The sequence below is a fragment of the Zingiber officinale genome, chromosome 2A, assembly GCF_018446385.1.
Source record: "Zingiber officinale cultivar Zhangliang chromosome 2A, Zo_v1.1, whole genome shotgun sequence".
Classification (NCBI taxonomy): Eukaryota; Viridiplantae; Streptophyta; class Magnoliopsida; order Zingiberales; family Zingiberaceae; genus Zingiber; species Zingiber officinale.
The window spans coordinates 131,654,903-131,677,724 of record NC_055988.1 but is presented as its reverse complement, the minus strand read 5'-3'; the positions used below and the strand labels follow the sequence as shown (position 1 = coordinate 131,677,724).

At 35.4% G+C, this 22,822-nt stretch overlaps 1 protein-coding gene and 1 non-coding gene across 2 annotated transcripts; both read left to right on the top strand.

The window, feature by feature from the left end:
• Positions 1 to 508: 508 nt before the first annotated feature.
• Positions 509 to 614, top strand: LOC122044587. Its single transcript, XR_006129620.1, has one exon. It is a non-coding gene; the product is annotated as a small nucleolar RNA R71 (small nucleolar RNA).
• A 4,179-nt stretch (positions 615 to 4,793) lies between these two features.
• On the top strand, positions 4,794 to 13,888 carry LOC122042348 (protein JOKA2-like). The gene is made up of 7 exons (XM_042602405.1): positions 4,794 to 5,011; positions 11,010 to 12,151; positions 12,243 to 12,363; positions 12,437 to 12,682; positions 12,762 to 12,911; positions 12,989 to 13,477; positions 13,555 to 13,888. The coding sequence occupies exons 1-7, from the start codon at positions 4,973 to 4,975 to the stop codon at positions 13,651 to 13,653; spliced, it is 2,286 nt and encodes a 761-aa protein (XP_042458339.1). The 5' UTR covers positions 4,794 to 4,972; the 3' UTR covers positions 13,654 to 13,888.
• The last annotated feature ends 8,934 nt before the right edge of the window (positions 13,889 to 22,822 follow it).

Genomic DNA, 22,822 nt, shown 5'->3' with positions numbered 1-22,822 from the left:
TGAATATATATTTGATAGTCGTCAGACTATCCGGGTCTGACTTCGGATTTTCGTCCGGAAACCTTAGGTCGACCCGACGCCTACTGTTCCCTCTACGGGGAACGCGTCCTCTCCTACACATTCTTCATCACACTTTTCACTAGATCTTGTCTGCGAAGGAGGGGGATCTTCTTTAAACTAATTTGAAACAATACTTTCAATCTTTGCCCCTAAATGTTTGAACTCCTCGTTCTGTGACTTGTGATTTTCAAAACTCATAGATGGTTGAGTTACAATTTGTTTGATAGGCTTTATAGCATTTATGGCCTGCATTCCTTGAATGTTTGAGGGAAATTTCATCCAACTTATGTTTGACCATTTATGGAGGTTCAATGTCACTTGATTAATTAACATATACGCTTCATCTACACTTTTGTCCATAAAAGAATCTCCAGCTGATGAATCTAATAAACTCTTGTCTGAGAAAGAAATTCTCCCATAGAATATGTGCAAAATCAACTATTTTTCAAAACCATGATGAGGACACTGTCTTTGAAGACTCTTAAATCTATCCCATGCTTCAAATAATGATTCTCCATATGTCCGAGCAAAACTTGTTATGCAATTCCTCATATACACTGTTCTGCTTGGAGGGAAAAAATGATTCAAAAATTGCTTCTCCAATTGTTCCCAACTTGTGATGCTTTGAGGATGGAGAGAATATAACCAAGTCCTTGCTTTATCCTTGATATTAAAAGGAAATGCAATCAATTGAACTGCATCTACTGACACTCCTTCATATTTCACCATATCACAAATTTCTAAAAATGTTTCAAGATGCAGATAAGGACTTTCTGATACTTTTCCTCCAAATTTGTGACCTTGTATCATGAAAATTAACTCTGGGTCTAGTTGGAAACTTTCTGCTTCAATTCGAGGTTACACAATGGGAGATAAAAATCTTGCAGAAAAGGATGTAGAAAAATTTCTCATGGGCCTGCTTGACATGTTAGTGCTCATGGATATTCAAGAAAAAATTATTAGAAGAAAAAAAATTGAAGACTCAAAGACAAGAAATAAAATGCAATATGAGAAGCAAGAAAAACAATGCAGAATTAAAATTGCAAGAAAGAAAGTGCATAATGAAAACAAGAAAGAAAAGATAAAAGGAAAAAGAAAAATGTCTAGAATAATTCATATGCTAAAGATTGCAAGATATGTTTACAAAAGAAAAGAAGAAAGAAACTAGATCAAAAGAGAAAACAGAGAAAAGTTAGATTAGAGTGCTAGAAATCAAGAATGCAAAATTAGAATTGAAACAAAAAGAATTGACAAGAAGTAGAAAGTTATACAAGAAAAAATTATGAAAACAGAATTCTAAAGATTAGTTACAACTATGCTAATGAAAAGAAAAGAAAAAGTCATGTTTAGTCTAACTCAATTGATAATCCCTAATGTTATAGTGCAGTTCCCGACAACGTCGCCAAAAACTTGTTGACCTCCGCAAGTGTACGGAAATATCGCAAGTAATATAAAAGATTATCGTATTCGCAGGGACTAGAATAAGCACTAAGAATGTCTCAAAGCGAGTTAGCTAAACAACAATTCAATGAGTTAACAAGTACAAAGTAAATCTACCAAAGGTAAAGATGCAAATGAAAAGTTAGGAAACAAGAATAATGGCAATGATAAGGGATATTCTAGGAGTTTTGGTTTCTTTGTAAGGTTATTCAATGTAAATGATCTACCCAAATCTCATTCCTCAATTGTCCATCATTTGTAGAAGGTTGTCGGTTCTCTCTTGCAATAGACAACCGACCTAGGACTGAAATCTACACCTAAATGTGATCAAATAGGGATGAACCTATGTTGTCCTTATACGGGCTTGCCTGTCACGTGCGTCCCTCGGATAATCAACATAAGAATTCATCTCTCATCAAACGCATCTAGGTATAAAGATTAATGTATAAATCTATCCTACCTCCTTGAATGACCATATTTCACCTTCAAGATCCTCCCTCAAAGGTCCTTACACGGGCATGTTCTTGCCACGAAGATCCCTCAGAAAATCGAATGAGAAATTACCTCTACAAGATCCACAAGATATCCAAACATTCAATCAAGCATGGTAATTAGGCACAATCACAACATTCCACATAAGATCAAATAGATACAAAACATGACAAAATCATAGAAATGGGAAATTGACATATCCACAAGAGTTTTACATCAAGATTTCCTTACAAATACTCCCTTCATCCTAGAACAAAAGATCTACTCCATAAATCGAAGAAAGAAATCCCAAAAAATGAAGATTACAAGCATTCTTAATCCCTCAAATCTAAGAAAGGAGAGAAAGAAAACTTATCTACGGAGAAGAATCATCTTCGGATCCAATCCTTCGATCTTGGAGTCGAATCGGTGAAGATCCTCCTTAGAATCGCCGGAAAATCCCTCCAAGATGGAGGGAAATCGCCCAAATCTTCCTTTCTCCCAAAGGAGAGAAGATCCCCTTTCAAATCTTGAAGGAAGCCTTATATAGAAGAGGGGATTAGGCGCCACATGACCCCGAAGCACGGCCGTGTGAGGTTCACACGGCCTGCTCCATTCTCTTCTCTGCCAACCTCACACGACCGTGTGAGGTATATGGTCGTGGCTTGCCTCTACCAATGACCATCCTGCACGACCATGTAGATCTACACGACCTAAGCTGCCTCTGGCTCTGGAAACCTGGCACGGCCATGTGGTGTACACGGCCAGGGCCCTCTTGCTCACTGGAAGTCCTGCACGGCCGTGTGAATGTGTGATGTACATGGCCAGGGCCTTCCTGGTCTCTGGAAATCTCACATGGTCGTGTGGTGTACACGGCCAAGGCTCCATATGGCTTCAAATCCTTACACGACCGTGTGAGGTTCACACGACCATGACAACTTCTATCTCTGCTGCATCCACACGGCCAAGGAACTCCACACGGCCTGGGTAACCCCCCGTGGCAGGGTCGTATGGCTCACAGGGCTTGTGCCTTTCCTCCTTGTTCAAGTGTCAAAATCTTCTCCAAATTCGATTCCTGTGTACATAAAATGCACAAAAGCAGATCTCCAAACAAAAAGAGTAAATATGCTCAAAAGAAAAGCTGGAAGTACGAAAGTGCATAGATAAAGCATGTACAAAGTATGTGAATGTGCGTCAAAACATGCTAAACAAGTGTATACAATCTACGCACATCATACATTTGATCCATGTGCATGGTGGAGTACATACGGTGCTCACACACCTAACTTTCTAAGGGTGGCATTGAGGATACTTTAATTAACTACAAGTTCATATGAGTGTGAAAGAAATTGGAGTACATTTGAAGGAGTAAGTTTTAAACTTTCAGTTTTTAATTAAATTAGATATAATTTTTAACGTCTATGCTCTATATTCAGATACTAACTATAGTATTTACTTTCTCTATTTTTTTTAGATTCATACAAAGAAAAGAAATAGGTTGGATGCTAACAGGTTGAACAATCTAGTATTTGTCCAATTTAATGCTAGATTGTTGAACAAACAAAAAAGAGAAAAAGAAAGGAATGTCGATGTCCTTCTTGCAAAAGATGCTTCAAATGCACAAGGTTGGATTGTGGATGGTGGGGAAGATGATGAAGTTGAACTAGGTTCTGAGCTCACTTGACAAATGGTTGATGAAGCAAGTGGAGCAGATGAAAATCTACAATCCCGAAAAATCTCTAGAGTGAGAGAACTTTATGAAAATGATTTTGAATCCGAAGAAGAAGATGAGGATCACAATAATGATATTAAGTTTGTGTCTGATGAAGAACAAGTTATTGAAAATTAGGAAGAAGAAGAAGCAAAATAAATATGAGTCTATGAGATATTATTAGTTGTGTAATTTTGAACTCATTTTGTTAAGACATGATTTATGTTATTTAACAATTAGATTTTGCTTAGTGGTTACTGGTTCACAATGCATTGTAATCTTGAATTGAACTATTGCTACTATTTTCTAATGTTCTACTGTTTACTACATGATTATGATAACTTACTGCATGTTCTACTGTTCAACTGTTTCTTTTACTCATATTTACTGAGTCTAGTAGATTTCCTTTGCACAAAACTATTAGTTTTCTTTTATAGTTTTTCATTTTTTGGTATCGGAAAGTATGCATTTATTTCAGCATACATAGTTAGATCTTCATTGCTATGAAATTGTTTAAGACAACATTTAGATTTTCATATGATATTGTCCACAGTCTACATGAAATAAAGGATACCGAGGAATCTGCTTAGCGGCGCCTAGTCCCCGCTTAGGCGCTGGTCTGCCGCCCGACTAGCGCCTAGCGAATTTTAGAACCTTGATCTCTATCAATCGATTTTGATCGAATGAATCTAAATTAATTTTATTTAAGTTCATTTGATCATAGTTTCAAATTTATACACTGTCATGATTCTCTTTAGTCTCATATCTTAGAATTGACAACTCTACGAGTGGATCAACTTCTATAAATATCTTGGGCTGACAATATTAGAAAATATATATTTCTCAGTCTTTTTACTAAGATCTTATTTTTATCAGTTTAATATTTAGTAAACAGATTAAATTAATTTTTTATATGGTAACTTGTGCACTTTTATTAAATCTAACTAAATTAATTTATATGTATTTATGTATTATATTATAAGTACGTGTGTGATGACTAATTTATTAAATAAATCTGAATAAGATAATTTTTTTGGTTTAATTACGGTCGTAATTGCAATATGGATTGACCTCGAGAGGCGGTATCTTTAATATGGATTGATTTTTCTTTCCTTGCTTAGGAAGAAACAAGAAAAGGGTGTGCATAGGTAGAAATATAAAGCTGTACCCTCGGTCTCTCCGGACCCTTCGTTCTCTCAACGGTTTTTCGGTAGATATTATTAGGGTTGGGGCATCTCGATCTAATCTGCTACGCTGGCGCAGTTCTCGCTGATCGATTCCTTCCCGCCGATGGAGCTTCGCGCTAGCGAGCGGGATTTTGTCATCAAGGTGCCTTTTTTTTTTCATTCCAATATTCGTTGATCGTATATTAGAAGCGAAGTTTTTATTACCTTGATGTTTCCGTCGGTTAAGAATGATCGTTGCTCGCCTGTGTGGTTTGTTTAGTTCAGCTGGGATTTTGTTACGTGTTGTGCATGACCTTTTTGCCTGATAATTTTTTTTTCCTGTATGTAGGACGGATTTTTTTTTTTTAATATCGATTTTGCTTGATCATCAATCATTTGAGCACTATTATTGTTTTTGATAAAAATGTTTGGCTGGCCGCTGATCCGAAAGACTGGGTTGACCAAACTTGAGGCAATTCTATTGTCATAAGTTTAATAAGTGAACTATCAGGAGAAATATTGCATGTGGCTTCCGACACAGGATCACCTATTTCTAATACTTTGTTAAGTTTACTTATATGATGTTACTTTATTAAATGTGATTGACTGAGTGTTTATGTTTATCCTTGATAATTGAACTATCCAGAAAAAGATTTACAATACATATTTATAATATTTTCCTCCAGATTTAGTCAAAACAAGAATGTGGTTTGCTTTAGCTAGGGATGAGTTGGAGAGAATTAGGAGTTTGAAGGTGGTGAGGTAGTGATTAACTGTCACCTAAACCTCTATAAATCGCTGTAGTGCGTCTCCAATGCTTCAAAAAGTCTCCTTTTCCTTCTATAGACCTCAAAGTAAGCGCTTGTCTAATGATATTTACCATTTGGTCAAGGATGCCATGTGTGGGCAGCTTGTGGACTTGAAAGTTCTCCTTTGTTTGTCTGGTGGACCAAACATCTGTCAACTTCTGTTGGTTGAGCCATAAGATATCTTTTAAAGCCCAACTTTATTTCAATTAAAAGTTTTTTGATTGTTATTCGACCAAAGGTTGGATGATGTCTTTGAATTCAGTTTCCTTAAGGAAGAATGTTTTGAGGTCACAAACTTATTAGAGAATCATTTTTCAAAATATAATGATACGGTTGTGAGCGCACACCCGCCCACACACACCAACTTTCGTTTCATTTATGTAATAATATAGTCTTGAACATTTTGTCAATATTTCTCTAGTGTTTTCAATGAGTTTGTTGTTGGCAAATATAGGTTATGTTATACCATACAACAACAACAACAACAACCAAGCCTTATCCCACTAGGTGGGGTCGGCTAAGGTTATGTTATACAATCAAAATAGTAATCAACGGCATGATCCAATTTAGAAATGTCTCATTGACATGATGACATCAAAACTAAAGGTTTCATGCTTAGATCTAATCAATCATAAACTCTCTTCAAACATAAGAGATCTGATAGTGGGTGAGTTCACTTGTTATTCAAGCACTTATATATGTATGAGGAATAATATTCATTAAATATATTTGGATGGTGCGTTCTAGTTATCATGAATCTAAGTTTTCCATTCACATAACTGTAGTCAGGTTTAAATCTCTCTTAAAATCTAGAGATCTTATGTATTTAATTGGGTTACAACAGTAGGAGGGTTAAGATGAAGAAATCACAGACATCCTTCGTCCATTTCCATCCATGTCTTTTCCATGTGAGAGAGGAGGCATCCTTTATTGGTTTGTCCACTTGTCTTTTCCATGTGAACGAGGATGCTGGAGAGTTCAAACAAGTCATGAGTTGAGTAAGAAAGGGACTGAGTGGGAGTGGGATATGTTAGGGTTTGGTATAAGGTATATTAGTTTTAGTTGCCGACAATATTTTGAAAATCAAATTGGAATCGGACTGGTATTAATTTGACTGGTCGAACTGGAAAATAATACTATGAGTTTAATAAATATACTTGTCAATGATAAAAACAAATATAACATATTGCTATCCAATAAAATATAAATTGGAAATAGAATACATGATAGCTTATATTTTTGTATACATAAAATGCATAATGAGCTATTACATTTTATAAAGTTTATATATAATTTAGTTAATGATAAATTGTTGGAATTTTATAAAATTTGCATATAATTAAACCTTAAATATAATATAAATTATTATGATTTTATAAAATATTATATAAAACAAATTATTAAAATTCTATATAGTTATATCTAGCTAGGCCTATTCATATATTTAGAAAAGAATTCAATCAAAAGTACACTTATGTGAAAAAAAAATAAGAATGTGGATTTGAACCCCTCTAACCATTGAAAAAGAGTAGGTACCTCCCCGCTACTTGGTTGATTGATAGAAGTCCCACGTGTGTAATTGACTCTTGACTTTTGGTTATTATTAGTTAAATTCATTGACATTCAAAAGTTGCAAATGTGATAGACCCAATCACAGTTTGGAAAATATTCTTATCCAAATCCGGATCAACAAATTTTGATTAAGATTGGCTAGTTCTGATCTAAATTTCCATAATTAGCACAAGCAAGGGCAAATTATTTCAGAAAGACCAGTACAACTTACAAAAATGACCAATAAAACATACAAAAAGTTACATCAGAGAAGAAGTCAGGCTGAGAAAAAGCATGGTAGAGACAGTATTGGGAATTCAAGGGTGATGTAGAGATTATTTTGCTAACAAGGGAGTTGTGGTCTTTCATAGCGTGAGGGAGAAACATTGGATGACACATCAAAGTTTGCTTAGTGTTTGTGAATTGGGAAGTTAAAAAGGCCAAGATTGGATGATTATGATGTGTGGTTCTGCACATAAATTATTCAGGAGTATAGCTATGCAATAGTGTTTTAATAAGAACAAATATAATTAGATAAATAGTATGTTATTGTCATTAATAATTAGTAGTTATTATCTTAATCATTCGATATTGCTAATCTGATTATTAAGAATAACAATTATATAGACTTTTTTAATCTGATTAGACTTAACATAATACTTTTAATATATTTGAAAAATAATTTTAATAATGACCATGCCATTTAATGCTATTTTATTGTAACGGATTTTTATATAGTCTTTTAGTATCTTTTATAATTATTTATTAACAATCTTAAGTATTTTTTTCTTAAATACTAAAATAGTATTTCTAATATTTTGTATTAATAAGTTATATAGGAATCAATAATATAAATCTGGCATGAGCTTACATTAAATATGTAATTGGGTATTAATTACAATATATATATATATATATATTCATGCATAAACAAAGGAGTTTAATGCTTTTAATGCTGTAATATAATAGCTTATTGTTTCACTTTAATCAAAATTAATAGGTAGTGAGGAATTTAATATTGAAAACTGAGTGTTGTTGAGATAAACTTTTGGAGTCATTGTTTGAATGCGGTGCCCTTTATGCTAAAAGGAAAAAAAATATATATAAGTTTGTGATATGATTTTTCATACTTCGTGGGATAAAAGAATTGAATAATTTGTAGCTTGGAAAAAGTATATAAAAAAGTGTGACCAGAGATGAGAATAATAGAATGAATGCGGCTACTAGAAAATATAGAGAGCACTATATGGGAGCAATTAGGTGTTCAACAAATTCAATCCGTAGATTTTATTTTACACAGGTTCAAAAGATTAGATTTGAAGCTGGCGAATAGTATAGTAACAAATAAAAGTTAATGTAATTCTATAAGTGATTTTGGTGATGTTGATATTATTGGTTATAACCTCCCATTGAGTTTGATGGATTAAATAAGCCAACCTCTACTAATTGATAGTAGCATGGCTTATTTACTGACTTTAATGTTGGTCTGAGACTAAAATAACATGTTTCTTTGAGTTGGATGATCACTTTATCACGACAACCTTTGACTTGCATGTTGCTGCATTAGATCGAGAAGTTATCAGGTAAACAATTCTCATTCTCATGTCGAAAAAGCGATCTTGTTTTGAGATTTGGTGACATAGTATTTGTTTTTATATTTTTCATATAATTAAACTTGTTATTTATATGATAAGTGAAGTATTTTATTTATATGAAGGAATAACAACCTGACAGATGTTCATGCAAACATTGTAAAATATTAAGTGTTTAGCTTAATTTAGTTTGCCTTTTTAGTGTTACCTGAGCAGGCATATTAACTGTGACCTATTGCTCATTGTAGTATTCTCCATTGAGATACTATGAGCGAGATCTGTGGTTTTGACCTTTTCAGAAAGCTAATTGGAAATTAACTTTTACATGTTGAGACTCGCTAGGCCTTAGTTTAAGATAGTGTTATTTACTCAAAAAAATACGGAGGCTTTAGTTTAACAACCTGATTTGACAAGAACAAGGAGTGATCCAGGTAGATAACTCGGAAAAGGTATGACTCTTGGAATGATTCTCCGATATTAGGATTAAGATTAAATTGAATCACATCTTGAAGTGTGGAAAGTGTGTAAGATTTGGCCATGTGATGTCTTAACGGATTAAGTATGTACATGAGCCAACAAATGTCTTTCAACAAAACCTGGAAGTTAAGCATAGTTAGTGGAAAGCAACATAGATATAGACGATCCATTGAGAAATTCCTTACTTTGGAGCCAATGTTCACAATTGTCCAAATTATGAGGCTGATAGTATGGGATGTTTGTCAAAAATGTATTGTATTTTGGTGTTTTTAAGTATATTATGTCACGATTTGGCATCAGTGCTAGGTCCCTGTTGTAGGTTTGTGGTATAAGAATAAACCAATTGAAGTTGGTGACCTTGTAATGACTCAGTCTGGCGAGGGTGGGCAGTGATTGCTGGTGTAGATAGCCTGGACAAATTGCGCCTTTTGGCATTCTTATTTGATGCTCGGGGCAGGAACAAATTGAATTACACGTTGCAGTTGTGAGAGAGTGATTGGTCCATAAGTGCAATTTGCCAATGTGTTTAATGGATTAAGTATGTACTGTGAATTTGAAATGCTTTTGATTAAAATGGTAGGATTCTTCATAAGAACTTCGAAGTCTAGTTTGCTTAGTGCAACACAATTTCAGGATGGTTGACATCTTGAAAAGTTCCTTAGGAAACATTTTCCATCATTGGATAAATTGCAAGACAGAAAATTTCCACTATGTAACTTGACCGACACACAATTCTGTCAATGTGTTAAAATGGCTTCATTTATACTTGAACATTATATAGGGTTTGGGAATTTCAAAATCTATCTTGAGCTTTACAAATAAAGATGTCTGAAAAAAAGATAACCTCCATAACCATATGTGATTAAAAATTTAATTTTCAGAAATAGATGGCTTATTATGACCAACAAACAAGTTAACACTTGAAATTCAAGACGTTAAGAGTAGCAAATTAATGCTTTATACTTTAAATCAAACTTCACAAAGAAACATAACCATCAGCGATTAAAAGATAATCTTTCTGAAAATAGATGGTCTATTAAGATCAGAAACAAGGCAACACTTGACCTTCAAGACACGAAGAGTAGCAAAGTAAGGCTCGAGGATTTAAATCAAACTTCACTCTAAAACATGTATTTCATTTACAACATCCAGTTTAAGTATTATGAGATGGTTTAGCTGAATGATGATTACATAAAATTCATGTGGCATACCTAAAATAGTTAGGTGTATATCTTGCCATGGTATTCTGTAATTTCTTGACATTACTTGCAACTATAAGTTAAAGTTTTTTCTCTTCACTGGCCTTATCAAATTGGCAACATGATTCATATCCACGCTTTATTTTCAGCTTTTGTTTTTGTATGACTTGAATACTTTTATCAATAGTTTTTGTTATCATGTTTATTTCTCAAATGCTCTTTTTTATGTTCACAATCTTTTTCATTCACAATCCCTAGCTTTTACCTCCAAAAAGTTTATCTTTGACAAAGTTGACTGACTTCACAACAAGATTTATTTGTTTTTCTTTTGTGGTATTGGCACTAGTTTTCCTCTTTCCAGGTAAGTGTTCAATCAAATGGGCAAAGAAAATTTTCCTTTTTATTTTTTTTACAACCTTCTATTTTTTGTTTTTGCCTTTTTTTACTCTTCGCAAGGCTAAGTTCTCTTCTGGTCTTTTTTTTATTATTCTTAGTTTTTCTGTTGTTTTATGAACATCCACTTGCATTTCCAGGTGAAGTATGGTGACACACTTAAGCGATTTAGTGCTCATGTCCATGGAGAGGCAATTGATCACAACATGACTATACTGAGAAAGAAGATTGTTAGCCTGTTCAAACTCAGTTCAGAAGCTGATCTCGTCCTTACCTATATTGATGAAGATGGTGACGTGGTAGCACTTGACGATGATGATGAGTTACATGATGCTGCTATTAATCAACACTTAAATCCTCTTAGAATCAACATCTGCTTGAAATCTAATACTAGTGCAGTGTCTAACCTAAAGAAAGAGAATGCGAGTTATGCAACTGCTGTCCCTGAACAAGAAGAGAGCCAATCACCTGAAATAATTTCAATTATTAATGAGGTGCTAAAACCTGTCCCTGAACCACTTCGATCTTCATTTTCCAAGTTTTCTACTGATTTCCTTCCAAAGATTGCATCATCTTCACCAGTAGTAGCTGATATAGTAGACCACATCGCCAAATTAGGTATACCAAATGTCAGTCGGTCTTTGAACAGTTCAACTGGTGAGCCATCAGAAGTACCTGATCAAGTAACAATTCAGCCAGTGGATCTTAACGTCAATGAAGAATCAAAAATCCAAAAGACTTCTGCTCCAACCTCCACAATATTATCTGATCCAGTTTCAGAGCAGCTGCGCGAGAATCTAGTTTGTGCAAGTAAGGTTGATATAGACAAGACTCAGGCATCTGTTCATAGTCCCAATTTACCAGTATTTGAGCAAGCGTCTGGGAATCAAATTAGTAATGTTGGTCATCATGGGAAATCTGTCATAGCTGGGTCTCCTCTCTTTGTGCCTCCTGCACAGACTGGGATACAGAATGAAGACTATAATCCATCTGCTCAAGCTGGGACAAATGCCGTTACTGCCATGATGGATGATCACAAGAACGAACAATTTCCAAGTGGTGCAGCTCCTGCAGGAACACTTAGTGGTTTTAATTTTGAGGGTGACAAAAAACAGCCCAGTACAGCTGACTTTCCCTTTTTGAATGGTGCAAGGCTTATTCCACAGCCAAACCAAAGAGATGATGGATTTATTGATAATCTGCTCCATACTCGTCACAGGGGAATTATATGTGATGGTTGTGGAATGTACCCTATTGTTGGTCCACGATTCAAATCTAATGTGTATGTATTTCTTGCCTTCCTCATAATTTTATTGCTGGTTTCATAGTTTTTGTGCACCTATCTTTTGACATTTCTTTCTTTTTCTCTGTAGGAAGGATGACTATGATTTATGTAGCGTTTGTTTCTCTAAGATGGGCAATGAAGCTGATTATACTCGGATTGACAAATCTTATCGATTCTCTCATGAAATGATCAAGGATTCTTACCGTGCAGTATGAAGCTAACTAATTTCCTTGGTTTGATTCCATAGTATAATGAATAACTTTTTCCAATTCCACATTTCAGCATTCTAGACAACGATCTTCTCCACACCTTCCACACCTACATGGTTTTGGAGGGCCAAGTGCAAAGTTAGAGAGTCTTTTTATTAAAGATGTTACTGTGTCAGATGGGACCCTGATCCCTCCATCAACCCCATTTACAAAAATATGGCGGATGAGAAATAATGGTGTTACTCGATGGCCTTATGGTACACGGCTTGTTTGGGTTGGTGGCTATCAATTTGCTAACCTAAACTCGTTTTTATTGGAGGTATTACATTAAATTGTTCTCATCACTCGTACGAGTCTTTTATAATTATTTTAACCGAAGCAATCTTTTCTATTTGCAGATTTCATTTGATGGGCTTCCTATGGAGGAGGAAGTTGACATTGCTGTTGATTTTGTTTCACCGGCAACACCTGGGCCCTGTATGTCACACTGGAGATTGGCAACACCTTCTGGACACAAGTTCGGGGCAGAAGTTTGGGTGTTTATCCAGGTCTGATATAAATACACCGGATTATAATTATAACACACTGATCAACCTCATGTGTTCTTTTTTCTTTACTTGAACAGGTAGGTACCAGTCAATGGAGCTCTGGTAGTGGACTGAATTTGAATTTACCACCCGAAAGCAGTATTCAGGGTCAGACTGGAATTATCGATATTAATGCAGATCCAAGTGACAGCATTTCTCCTGAATCCTTACTCGACCATAGTTCAGACAAACTAATGAAACCAATGATTACTGATGAAACATCAAAACTTGATGCTAACCCCAAGACTAACGAATCCCCCACAGCTGGTGTGGTTCCCCTGTCAGATCCTATCATTGATTTAATAGCATCTGAGGACGACCGTTCTCAACCGCTGCCACTGCCTTCCATGCCGGTTGACAACACTGTTGAGGATAAATTGCTTGAGGAATTGGAAGAAATGGGCTTTAAGCAGATTGAGTTGAACAAGGAAGTTCTCAGGAAAAACAAGTATGACCTGGAGCAGTCTATAGATGAACTCTGTGACTATGCTGAATGGTATCCACTTCTCGAAGAACTTGAGGACATGGTCAGCTGCTAACTCTTTGCTCTTGTTAGAACTATGCTCCTACTATGATAACTGAAAGCATCATTCGATTGTTGCAGGGTTTCACTGATAGGGTGAAAAACAAGAAGCTTCTCATAGAAAATGGTGGTAGCATTAAGCGAGTTGTGTTGGATCTCATTTCTGGAGAAAGAGCTTAGTGGTATAATAATTACGTACGAAGTCTGTAAATAACTGTGGTTGCTTGGTGATTATGGTGCTGGCTTCTCTTTAAATACACCTTGAGACTATTTATTACTAGCTGCAGTATTATTTGTTGGCATCGGATTTTGGTCCTTTATTTGCCAGGTATATTTTGTGGATGATGGTTTTATCTGGTGTATTACGAGAAAAGACCACGTAATTAATGGTAGATTGCTTTCTTGTTTGAGACCAGCTTAAAGGCTCAGAAATTAATTGATCTGCACGCGAGATCAACTCGTGAGTTTTAATTTAGTAATATTAAAAGATTTCCCTTAAGTTGGTGCATTGATATGGTACATGTCCAAATTATTTAAAATCGTTAAGAACGCCTGATTGGAATATTAGCTACTTGATCTTCGATTGAATCTTTTATGATTTTACAATCTTTTCATCTAGTTTCTTTTGAATAATGAGCTTATCTATCTCGACCTACATTGTATGATCATGTTGAATTGGATTATGGGTTATATCACATGTTTCTTTAATATCACAGTATAATTGAATCGGTTTCTCCGAAGAGTAGTTTAGTTATAGTAAGAGAAATTCCAACCACAATATTTTCACATATGCCTAAGGCCATCCCTCTTTATTTAACTTCTGCACTACATCATGCAACAATATTTTGCTTCCTGTTTCTCCAAGTAACTAAGTTTCCACCTATATAGGTAAGGTAACTTGAAGTTGATCATCTATCATCACGTATACTTAATATTTTGCTTGTTTGTGTATTTACCGAACAAAATTCCTTTTTTTTTTTTTTTTTTTGAGATTTTAAATATCTCAAAATCAAATGGCTGCATTCATATGTTGCTCATCGGGATTATGTATACACTGACTAACTATTCTCCGGACACTCCTAATTGGTTTGCAAGCCGACCAACCAATTTTATATAGTAGATCAATCACATACTTTTGTTTGTCTCAATGACTATTTTAACCATATAGTGATTTATTTAACTTACACACCTTCTAACTTTGTTGTTCTATTACCATGCACCCTAGTAGGAGATCCATGTAGACTTCAAATAATTTGCTATGAAAGATTATGTTCTTCACAAACTGTTGTAATGATCGATCAAAATTTGTAGATAAGGATAATAAACTCAGGCTGTACAGATTTTGATTACAGAGGAAAACATTTCATTATATAGTCAATTCCATAAGGTTTGTTGTATTCTTTATGCCACCAATCTCACCTTAAAATTTTCAATCATTCATATATAGCATTGTATGCACACAAAAAGATCCATCAACATCCAACTGATTTTTCTTCCTGGAAAATGATATGCTTACAGAAAAAATCTCAAGGAAATATTTAAAGATAGATACATATGATGAGTCCATAAAAAATGAAAGGATGGACCATGAACATTTCCTGAGAATTTTTCTTATGCATATCATTGCTCTTTCTTCCAACAGAGGATCATGCTCCCAAATTTGCTTTTTCTATAAGGAGGTCTTCTCTTCATTCATGACGACTTCCCTTACACATTATTGGATATAGATACAATAAATAATTAAGTTTAACAAATATCTGCTTTTCTTTTGACGAATAATGTGTGGATATATTAGGGTTATATTTTACTTTACTTGACAATTGAGATTCATATGTAGGTTTTAGAATATCTCCGGTTAGACGACGTGGTAATTTTCTTTTCCTCGTGGATGACTTTTAGTTGGTTTAGTGTATTATTTTGGAGGGACTTAAGCTCAACTTCAGAAATTTCTTGAATTATTTGGTGCTCCTTTTCACTTAGATTAATGTTGTGACGTTCTTCTAGGTCGACCATGAGAAATCTTAGCGGAACCTTAAGGTTTCACAATGTCCTCATTTAAAGTAGTAGATCGTATGACCTCTTGATAGACAAAGGAATAATACTCTTCCAAACTTAGGAGTAGGTCATGTTGTAAAACTTCTTGTCCAAGTTGATCAATAATTTATCCAATCCAGCAAGAAATATGTGCATTTGAGTTCACTCAATGGATTGTCGTTATCTAGATCACAAAGATCCTTCATTGTCACTATCATGATAGTTAAGTTCCTAAATTTTTTTTATTAACTCCCCATAATATATATACTGAAAGGGATTTAGTGATGCAGGAGGATCCAGATTTTTTTTTACTATTTTTAGATTTTTTTTAGATTTTTAAATATTTAAGGTATTCAGGGTGCTTTTTTTTTTGATAATTTTTAATATTTTTGGTGATTCCTATCCTTTATCTTTTTTAGATTTTAAGTCCATTTAGATTGTTGGAACACTTTGGAGATGATGATGATGATGATGATTTATAGTGGAATAGACTCGAAGTAACTTCTAATGCTAACATAAAGATTTATTTGGTATCCACTTCAAGAAGAGGTGACTAATCCAAGGATCCACACAGTGCGCACTCTCCACTATGAACACAAACTCCTTGAAACAACCGGAGGTAGAGAAACTTCGTACAAGACTCTCACAAGCATACGACTCAAAATAAGAAGTAAATACACGATAAAACAAATGAAAATCTCCTTGCTCGATCTCTTGTACTTTGTAGATGCCTCTGGACCAGTTGAAAAGTGCAACAACACTTGTCTTCCAAGGCTCTAGGTTCGTTGAACAGTAGTGGAGAAGATGGAGTCAAGAGATATCCCGTTTGAACTTCACTGTCGCCTTTATATTTGCGCGATCTAGGGCTCCCAATCGATTAGGTCTCCTCCCAATCGATTGCCACATCAAATCCCAGCGATCCCAGCCATCCAAAACCTGCATCCTGTGCAACGGTCATATCCCAATCGATTGAGTGTAGCTGGATCGATCAGCTGATCGATCCAAAGTCTTTCTGTGATTTCATAAAAAGCCCCGGAATCGATTGACCAATCGATTCCGACTTTTCCTTGCGTCACTACGAGAAATTGAACCCCAATTGATCGACCGATCGATTGGCGATGCCCAATCGATCGACCGATCAATTAGGAACCTCTCTATGTTCGGGAGAATGTCTCCCAATTGATCACCCGACCGATTGGGCCCCTTTTCCTCGCAGCACTCTCCTAATCGATTGGGCCCCTTTTTCTTGCAGCACTCTCCTAATCGATCGACTGATTGATTGAGATCTGGTTCAATTGATCTCTTGATCAACTTGACCAACCCTAACTTGACTAACTCAAGTCTAGATTTCTCAAACCCAACATCCGATCAACCTTGACCTATTGGGACTTCATCACCAAGTACTCGGTCAATCCTTTGACCAACTTGGACTTTTTCTCTTTGTGCCAAGTATTCGGTCCTCCTGGACCCACTAGGATTTCCATGTGTCTGACTTCACTCATCAGGACTTCCTTACTGCCTAGCTTCACTCACTAGGGCTTTCACGTAGCTTCACTCACTAGGATTTCTATCTGCCTAGCTTCACTCACTAGGGCTTTCATTTAGCTTCTTCACTCACTAGGACTTTCACCTAGCTTCTTCACTCACTAGGGCTTTCACCTAACTTCACTCACTAGGATTTCCCATTTGCCTAGCTTCACTCACTAGGTCTTTCACTTGGCTTCACTCACCAGGATTTCCCATCTGCTTAGCTTCACTCACTAGGTCTTTTACCTGGCTTTATTCACAAGGATTTTCCTTTTGTCTGCCTTCACTCACTAGGACTTTTACACCAAGTGTCCGGTCAACACTGACCCACTTGGATTTTCATTTTCTATCAACCTTCCTGTTAGACTTCCTAGTCAAATATCCGATCAACCTTGACCTACCTGACCCTTCTTCACATTAAACTGGTTAACCTTGATCAATTTCTCTAAACGGACGATTGCTCTTGCAATCTCTATGCATTGTCAAGACAATCTTCATATATTATTAAACATCGAAACTTGCACATTATGACTTAAGCTTGAGTCAATTCAAGCTTAGTTAACTTGATCAACCTTGACTTAGGGAAATTGCACCAACATAGAGATCTTATAAATATAAGTCTTTTTCCTTTTTTGTTAGAATTTTTTTCTTTTCTTTATAAGATGGGAATTGTTAATATTATTTGTTCTTTTTTTTTAGAATTTCTTTCCTTTCTTATAAGATTGGAATTGAGATCTATATATTGGGATTTCTTTCCTTTCTTTACAAGATTAGAATTGAAGTATATATCATTAAGATTTTTTTCTTTTTTGAGTCTTAGGTTTGGAGTCTATATAAGAGTCACATTTAATTATTTTGAAATAAATAATCTATTATTAAATAATATTTCCTTTTTTGGAAAAATTTGGAGGACAACGATTATCTCTTCTTATCTTCTCCTCAATTCCTTTCTTTTCGTCCGCTAGTAGAATAATTGTTATCCTATCCGACGTCAGTTGGTATCAGAGCAAGGTGCAAATCCAATGGAAGGTCATCATGTTTGTGGTCGTGGTAAGCAAGTTCCGATGGAGGAAGCAGAGCACTGTGAAAGATGGTTAAGGATTGAGGATTTACAAAGGGAAGTCGTAGATTTATCTTAGCGTTTAGTGATGGTCACATGAAATCATGAAAATCATAAGATATGTGATCAAGAGAATCGATATGGAGACCTCAGATTTTATGTTGATCTACCCAATTAAAGTACATCACAGACAAAAAATATTATTGATTGGATCAATAAAATAGAGCAGTTCTTCTACTATAAACAAGTATCGGATCAGATGAAAGTGAAGCTGATTGCCATTAAGCTCAAAAGTTTAGTATTGGCATAGTGGGAGTACTTGCGACGCTCACGAGACCAACAAGGCAAGGCCAAAATCAAGGATTGGAAGAAAATGAAGAAGATGAAAGGTCAATTTCTTCCCTTTGGCTACACTCAAACTTCGTCTCAAAGACGACTAGGTTTTGCCATGGAGGACGATAGCTTCGACGCCCAAGGAGACCTTGACGAAGAGGTACTTTATGGTGATGTCCCCAAGACTTTAATCATTCGGGAAGAATTTGATCTGGAAGAAATTGATGAGGAATCTCGATCTCAAATTGGAGACGAGACCGAGGCGACTAATGATCCTACTTACGACGAAGACAAGATCAAGTCAACTGGTGAGATCGAAATATTCGATGATCCAATTTATGACGATTATGGAGCGGACAAAGTACTTGAGGATGATCCTTTATTCGTTCCATATTCATATTCTGTCTAGCAAGCCAAGGAAGCTGTTGAGGGTGTCGTCGTTGCCTTCAAGCAGGTAGCGAAGGAAGAAGTGGCCGACGTGGCGAGCACCATTGGGTTCGGCGAAAGACGACCTCTTGGTCATCATGCCCGGGTGGTTCTTCGAGATCATCCCCATGTGGCTAGGAGAAGTAATTCTTTGAAAGCGAATGTTCAAGGGAAGTCTGATTACCAAGATGTGTTGGTATTTAAGTCCTCCACTTATGGCAAAGATCTTGTGCTCGCCAGCAACAGCTGAATGAACACATAAAACTCTCTATGTTAAGGAATGCCCCTAACTATCATAGAGGGAAGCCTCACCAGATTTCAATCAGGATGATGATGGTGACAATGCCTTCCACATAACAACTGATGCAGTAAAAATGATCCGTGAAAATCTCAATTGAATTGTTGTTATGTTGATGTATCCATCTCCTGTTGTTGATGTGTGAAACCATAGGAGTTGGATGTTGCATGATTTTCGTAAAGGCCTGCCTCGAGAATGGATCTTGGAGGACCTGATGGAAACACTCATTAACAAAGAAATTTTTCTTTCTCCAACCATATATATGAAGTTGGAGACTGGGTGAGATTCAAAAGAAGCGTTGAAAACCCAACTTACAGTTGGCAATGTGACTATCACAAAGTATTGGATTTGCTCAAATAGTGCCAAACAATGAAAATTTAATTATGTCTTCCTGCATTGTGGAGGGCCGAGAGGCACATGTTTTGGCAAATGTGGTTGTTAAAGCTGTTGATGTCACCAATTCTTCGGTGATTATTATACAAATTACAAAGAATAAAGTTTGGGAAAAAAGAGTCATAGAAATGCAACAACTATTAGTAGATTTTGTCGATTTGGTACAAGATGATTTTTCTCTGAGTTTCTGCCGGGCACTACTCTGAATTTACGGATAAGTTCTATTCAACCCAGGGTGACTATTGCAAGATGATCCAGACATCTTTTTACCATATTTAGTAACTTTTAGATTTTTGAGTGTTTATGGTATTTTTGGTAATTTTTTTTTTGATAATTTTTGATAATTTCTATCTTTTTTTTTTATAGTTTTAGATTTTAAGTCCATTTAGAGATCTTAGGATTATAAATCTTTTTTCCTTTTTGTTAGAATTCTTTTTCTTTTTTTACAAGATAGAAATTGTTAATATTTTTTTTTCTTTCTTTTAAAATTTCTTTTCTTTCTTACAAGATTGAATTTGAGGTCTATATATTGGAATTTCTTTCTATTCTTTATAAGATTAAAATTGAGGTCTATATATTAGGATTTTTTTTTTTTTTGAGTCTTAGATTTGGAATCTATATAAGAGTCATGTTTAGTTGTTTTAAAATAAATCATCTATTATTGAATAATATTTTCTTTTTATAGAAAAAAATCTAGAAGACAACAGTTTTCTCTTCTTGTCTTTTCCTCAATTCCTCTCTTCTCGTCAACCAGTCGAATAATCACTATTTTGCCTGACATCAGTTGATTCAGAGCAAGTTGCAGATCTAATGGAAAGTCATCATACTCATGGTCACGATAGGAAAGTTTCAATGGAGGAAGCCGAACACCATGAACAACGGTTGAGGATTGAGGATTACAGAGGGAAGTCGCAGATTTAACCCAGTGTTTAGCGATGGTGACGCAAAATCATAAAGATCATGAGGTACGTGGTCGAGAGGATCAACATGCAGAACTCGAATTTTAAGTTGATCTATCCAAATTTTATGGTACATCACAGATTGAAAATGTTGTTGATTGGATCAACAAAATAGAGTGGTTCTTCTACTATAAGCAAGTACCGGATTAGATGAAGGTGAAAATGATTGCCATCAAGCTCAAAAGTCTAGCATCGATATGGAAGGAGCACTTGCGACGTTCATGAGATTGATAAGGTAAGGCCAAGATCAAGGATTGGAAGAAGATGAAAGGTCAATTCCTTGCCTTTAACTACACTCAAACTTCATTCAAAGATGACTAGGTTTTGCCATGAAGGACGATAGCTTCGACGCCCAAGGAGACCTTGACGAAGAGGTACTTTATAGTGATGGCCCCGAGACTTTAATCATTCTTAAGGAATTTGATCCGGAAGAAATTGAAGAGAAATCTTGATCTCAAATTGGAGATAAGACTGAGGCGACTAATAATCCTATTTACAACAAAGACAAGACCAAAGCAACTAGTGAGATTGAAATATTCGGTGATCCTATTTATGACGATTATGGAGCGAGCGAAGTGTTTGATGATGATCCTTTATTCATTCCATATTCATGTTTTGTCTAGCAAGCCAGGGAAGCTGTTGAGGGTGTCGTCAATGTTTTCAAGCAGGCAGTGAAGGAGGAGGTGGCTAGTGCGGTGAGCACCAACAAATCCCTGGGTTTGGCGAAGGACGACCTCTCGGTCATCATGCCTAACTGGTTCTTCAAGATCAGCCCCATGTGGCCAGGAGAAGTAATTCCTTGAAAGTGAAAAAGGTGATGTTTCAAGGGAAGTCTGATTACCAAGACGTGTTGGTATTTAAGTTCTCCTTGTATGGCAAAGATCTTGTGCTCGCCAATGGAGTATTATTTCCACTGTTGCAATAGCTGAACGAACATACAAAACTCTCTATGTTAAGGAATGCCCCATGGGCTCTTTCTAATTTTCATAGAGGGGAGCCTCATCCAGATTTCAATCAGGATGGTGATGGTGACAATGCCTTCGACATAACAGCTGATGTAGCAAAAATGATCTATGAAAATCTTAATTGGATTATTGTTATGTAGATGTACCCATCTCCTATTGTTGATGTGTGAAACCACAGGGGTTGGACGCTGTGTGATTTTCTTGAGGTCCTACCTCGAGAATGGATCTCAGAGGAGCTAATTGAAACACTCATTGATAAAGGAGTTTTTCTTTCTCCAACCATATATATGAAGTTGGAGACTAGGTGAGATTCAAAAGAAGGGTTGAAAACCCAACTTACAGTTGGCAATGTGTTTATCACAAAAGTATTGGATTTCTCTAAGTAGTGTTGAATAATGAAAAATTAATTGTGTCCTCCTGCATTGCAAAGGGCTGAGAGACATGTGTTTTGGCAAATGAGGTTGTTGCAACACTATTAGTAGACTTTGTCGATTTGGTACCAAATGATCTTCCTTCTGAGTTATCATCTGACACTACTATGAATTTGGGAACAAGTTCTCTTCAACCTAGGGTGATTAATGCAAGATGATCTGAACATCTTTTTATTATTTTTAGTAATTTTTAGATTTTTGAGTACTTAGTGTATTTTTGATATTTAGGGTATTTTTAGTATTTTTTTTGGTAATTTTAAGTATTTTTTTGGTAATTTTTAGTATTTTTGGTAATTTCTATTTTTTTTATATTTTTGGATTTTGAAATTACAAGGTTATCCATGTAGAAAGCTTAACTACCCAACATAGGTTAATAGTGTTGAATGTATGCCTCAAGTATAGGATCAATAGAAAAAAAATATATATGACTCCTATAATTAAGAGGTGGAAGTTAAAAGATAGGAAGTAAAATATATTTAAGAAGAAGGTAGAAGTACAAACATTAGGTGAAATATACAGTAACTTTAATATGATATGAGATAAGATAGTATCAAAGTTGAAAATAGTAGCTAAGAGTATACTTGGTGAGACAAAGGGACATGCACCACTAAGTAAGGAATCTTGGTGGTGAAATGAGAAAGTGGAGGTTTAGATGACTTATAAGGAATAGCTTATAAGGAATTACATATTTGTAAAAATGAGAAAAACTTAAAAAATATATAAAATAATCAAGAAAGAGACTAAGAAAGTAGTGAATGAAGTAAAAAATAAATTTTTTTAATGATTATATCAAAAATTAGATACAAAAGAAAAGGAAAGAGACATTTATAGAATAGCTAAAGTGAGAGAAAGGAAGACAAGAGATCTTATCCAAATAAAATATATTAAAGATGAATGTAATAGGGTATTAGTAAACGATTGAG

Coding starts and splice junctions, on each gene's coding strand:
- LOC122042348 (XM_042602405.1), top strand. CDS start 4,973: ATGGAGCTTCGCGCTAGCGAGCGGGATTTTGTCATCAAG. Junction 5,012..11,009: donor AGCGGGATTTTGTCATCAAG/GTGCCTTTTTTT, acceptor TTGCATTTCCAG/GTGAAGTATGGTGACACACT. Junction 12,152..12,242: donor CCACGATTCAAATCTAATGT/GTATGTATTTCT, acceptor TTTTCTCTGTAG/GAAGGATGACTATGATTTAT.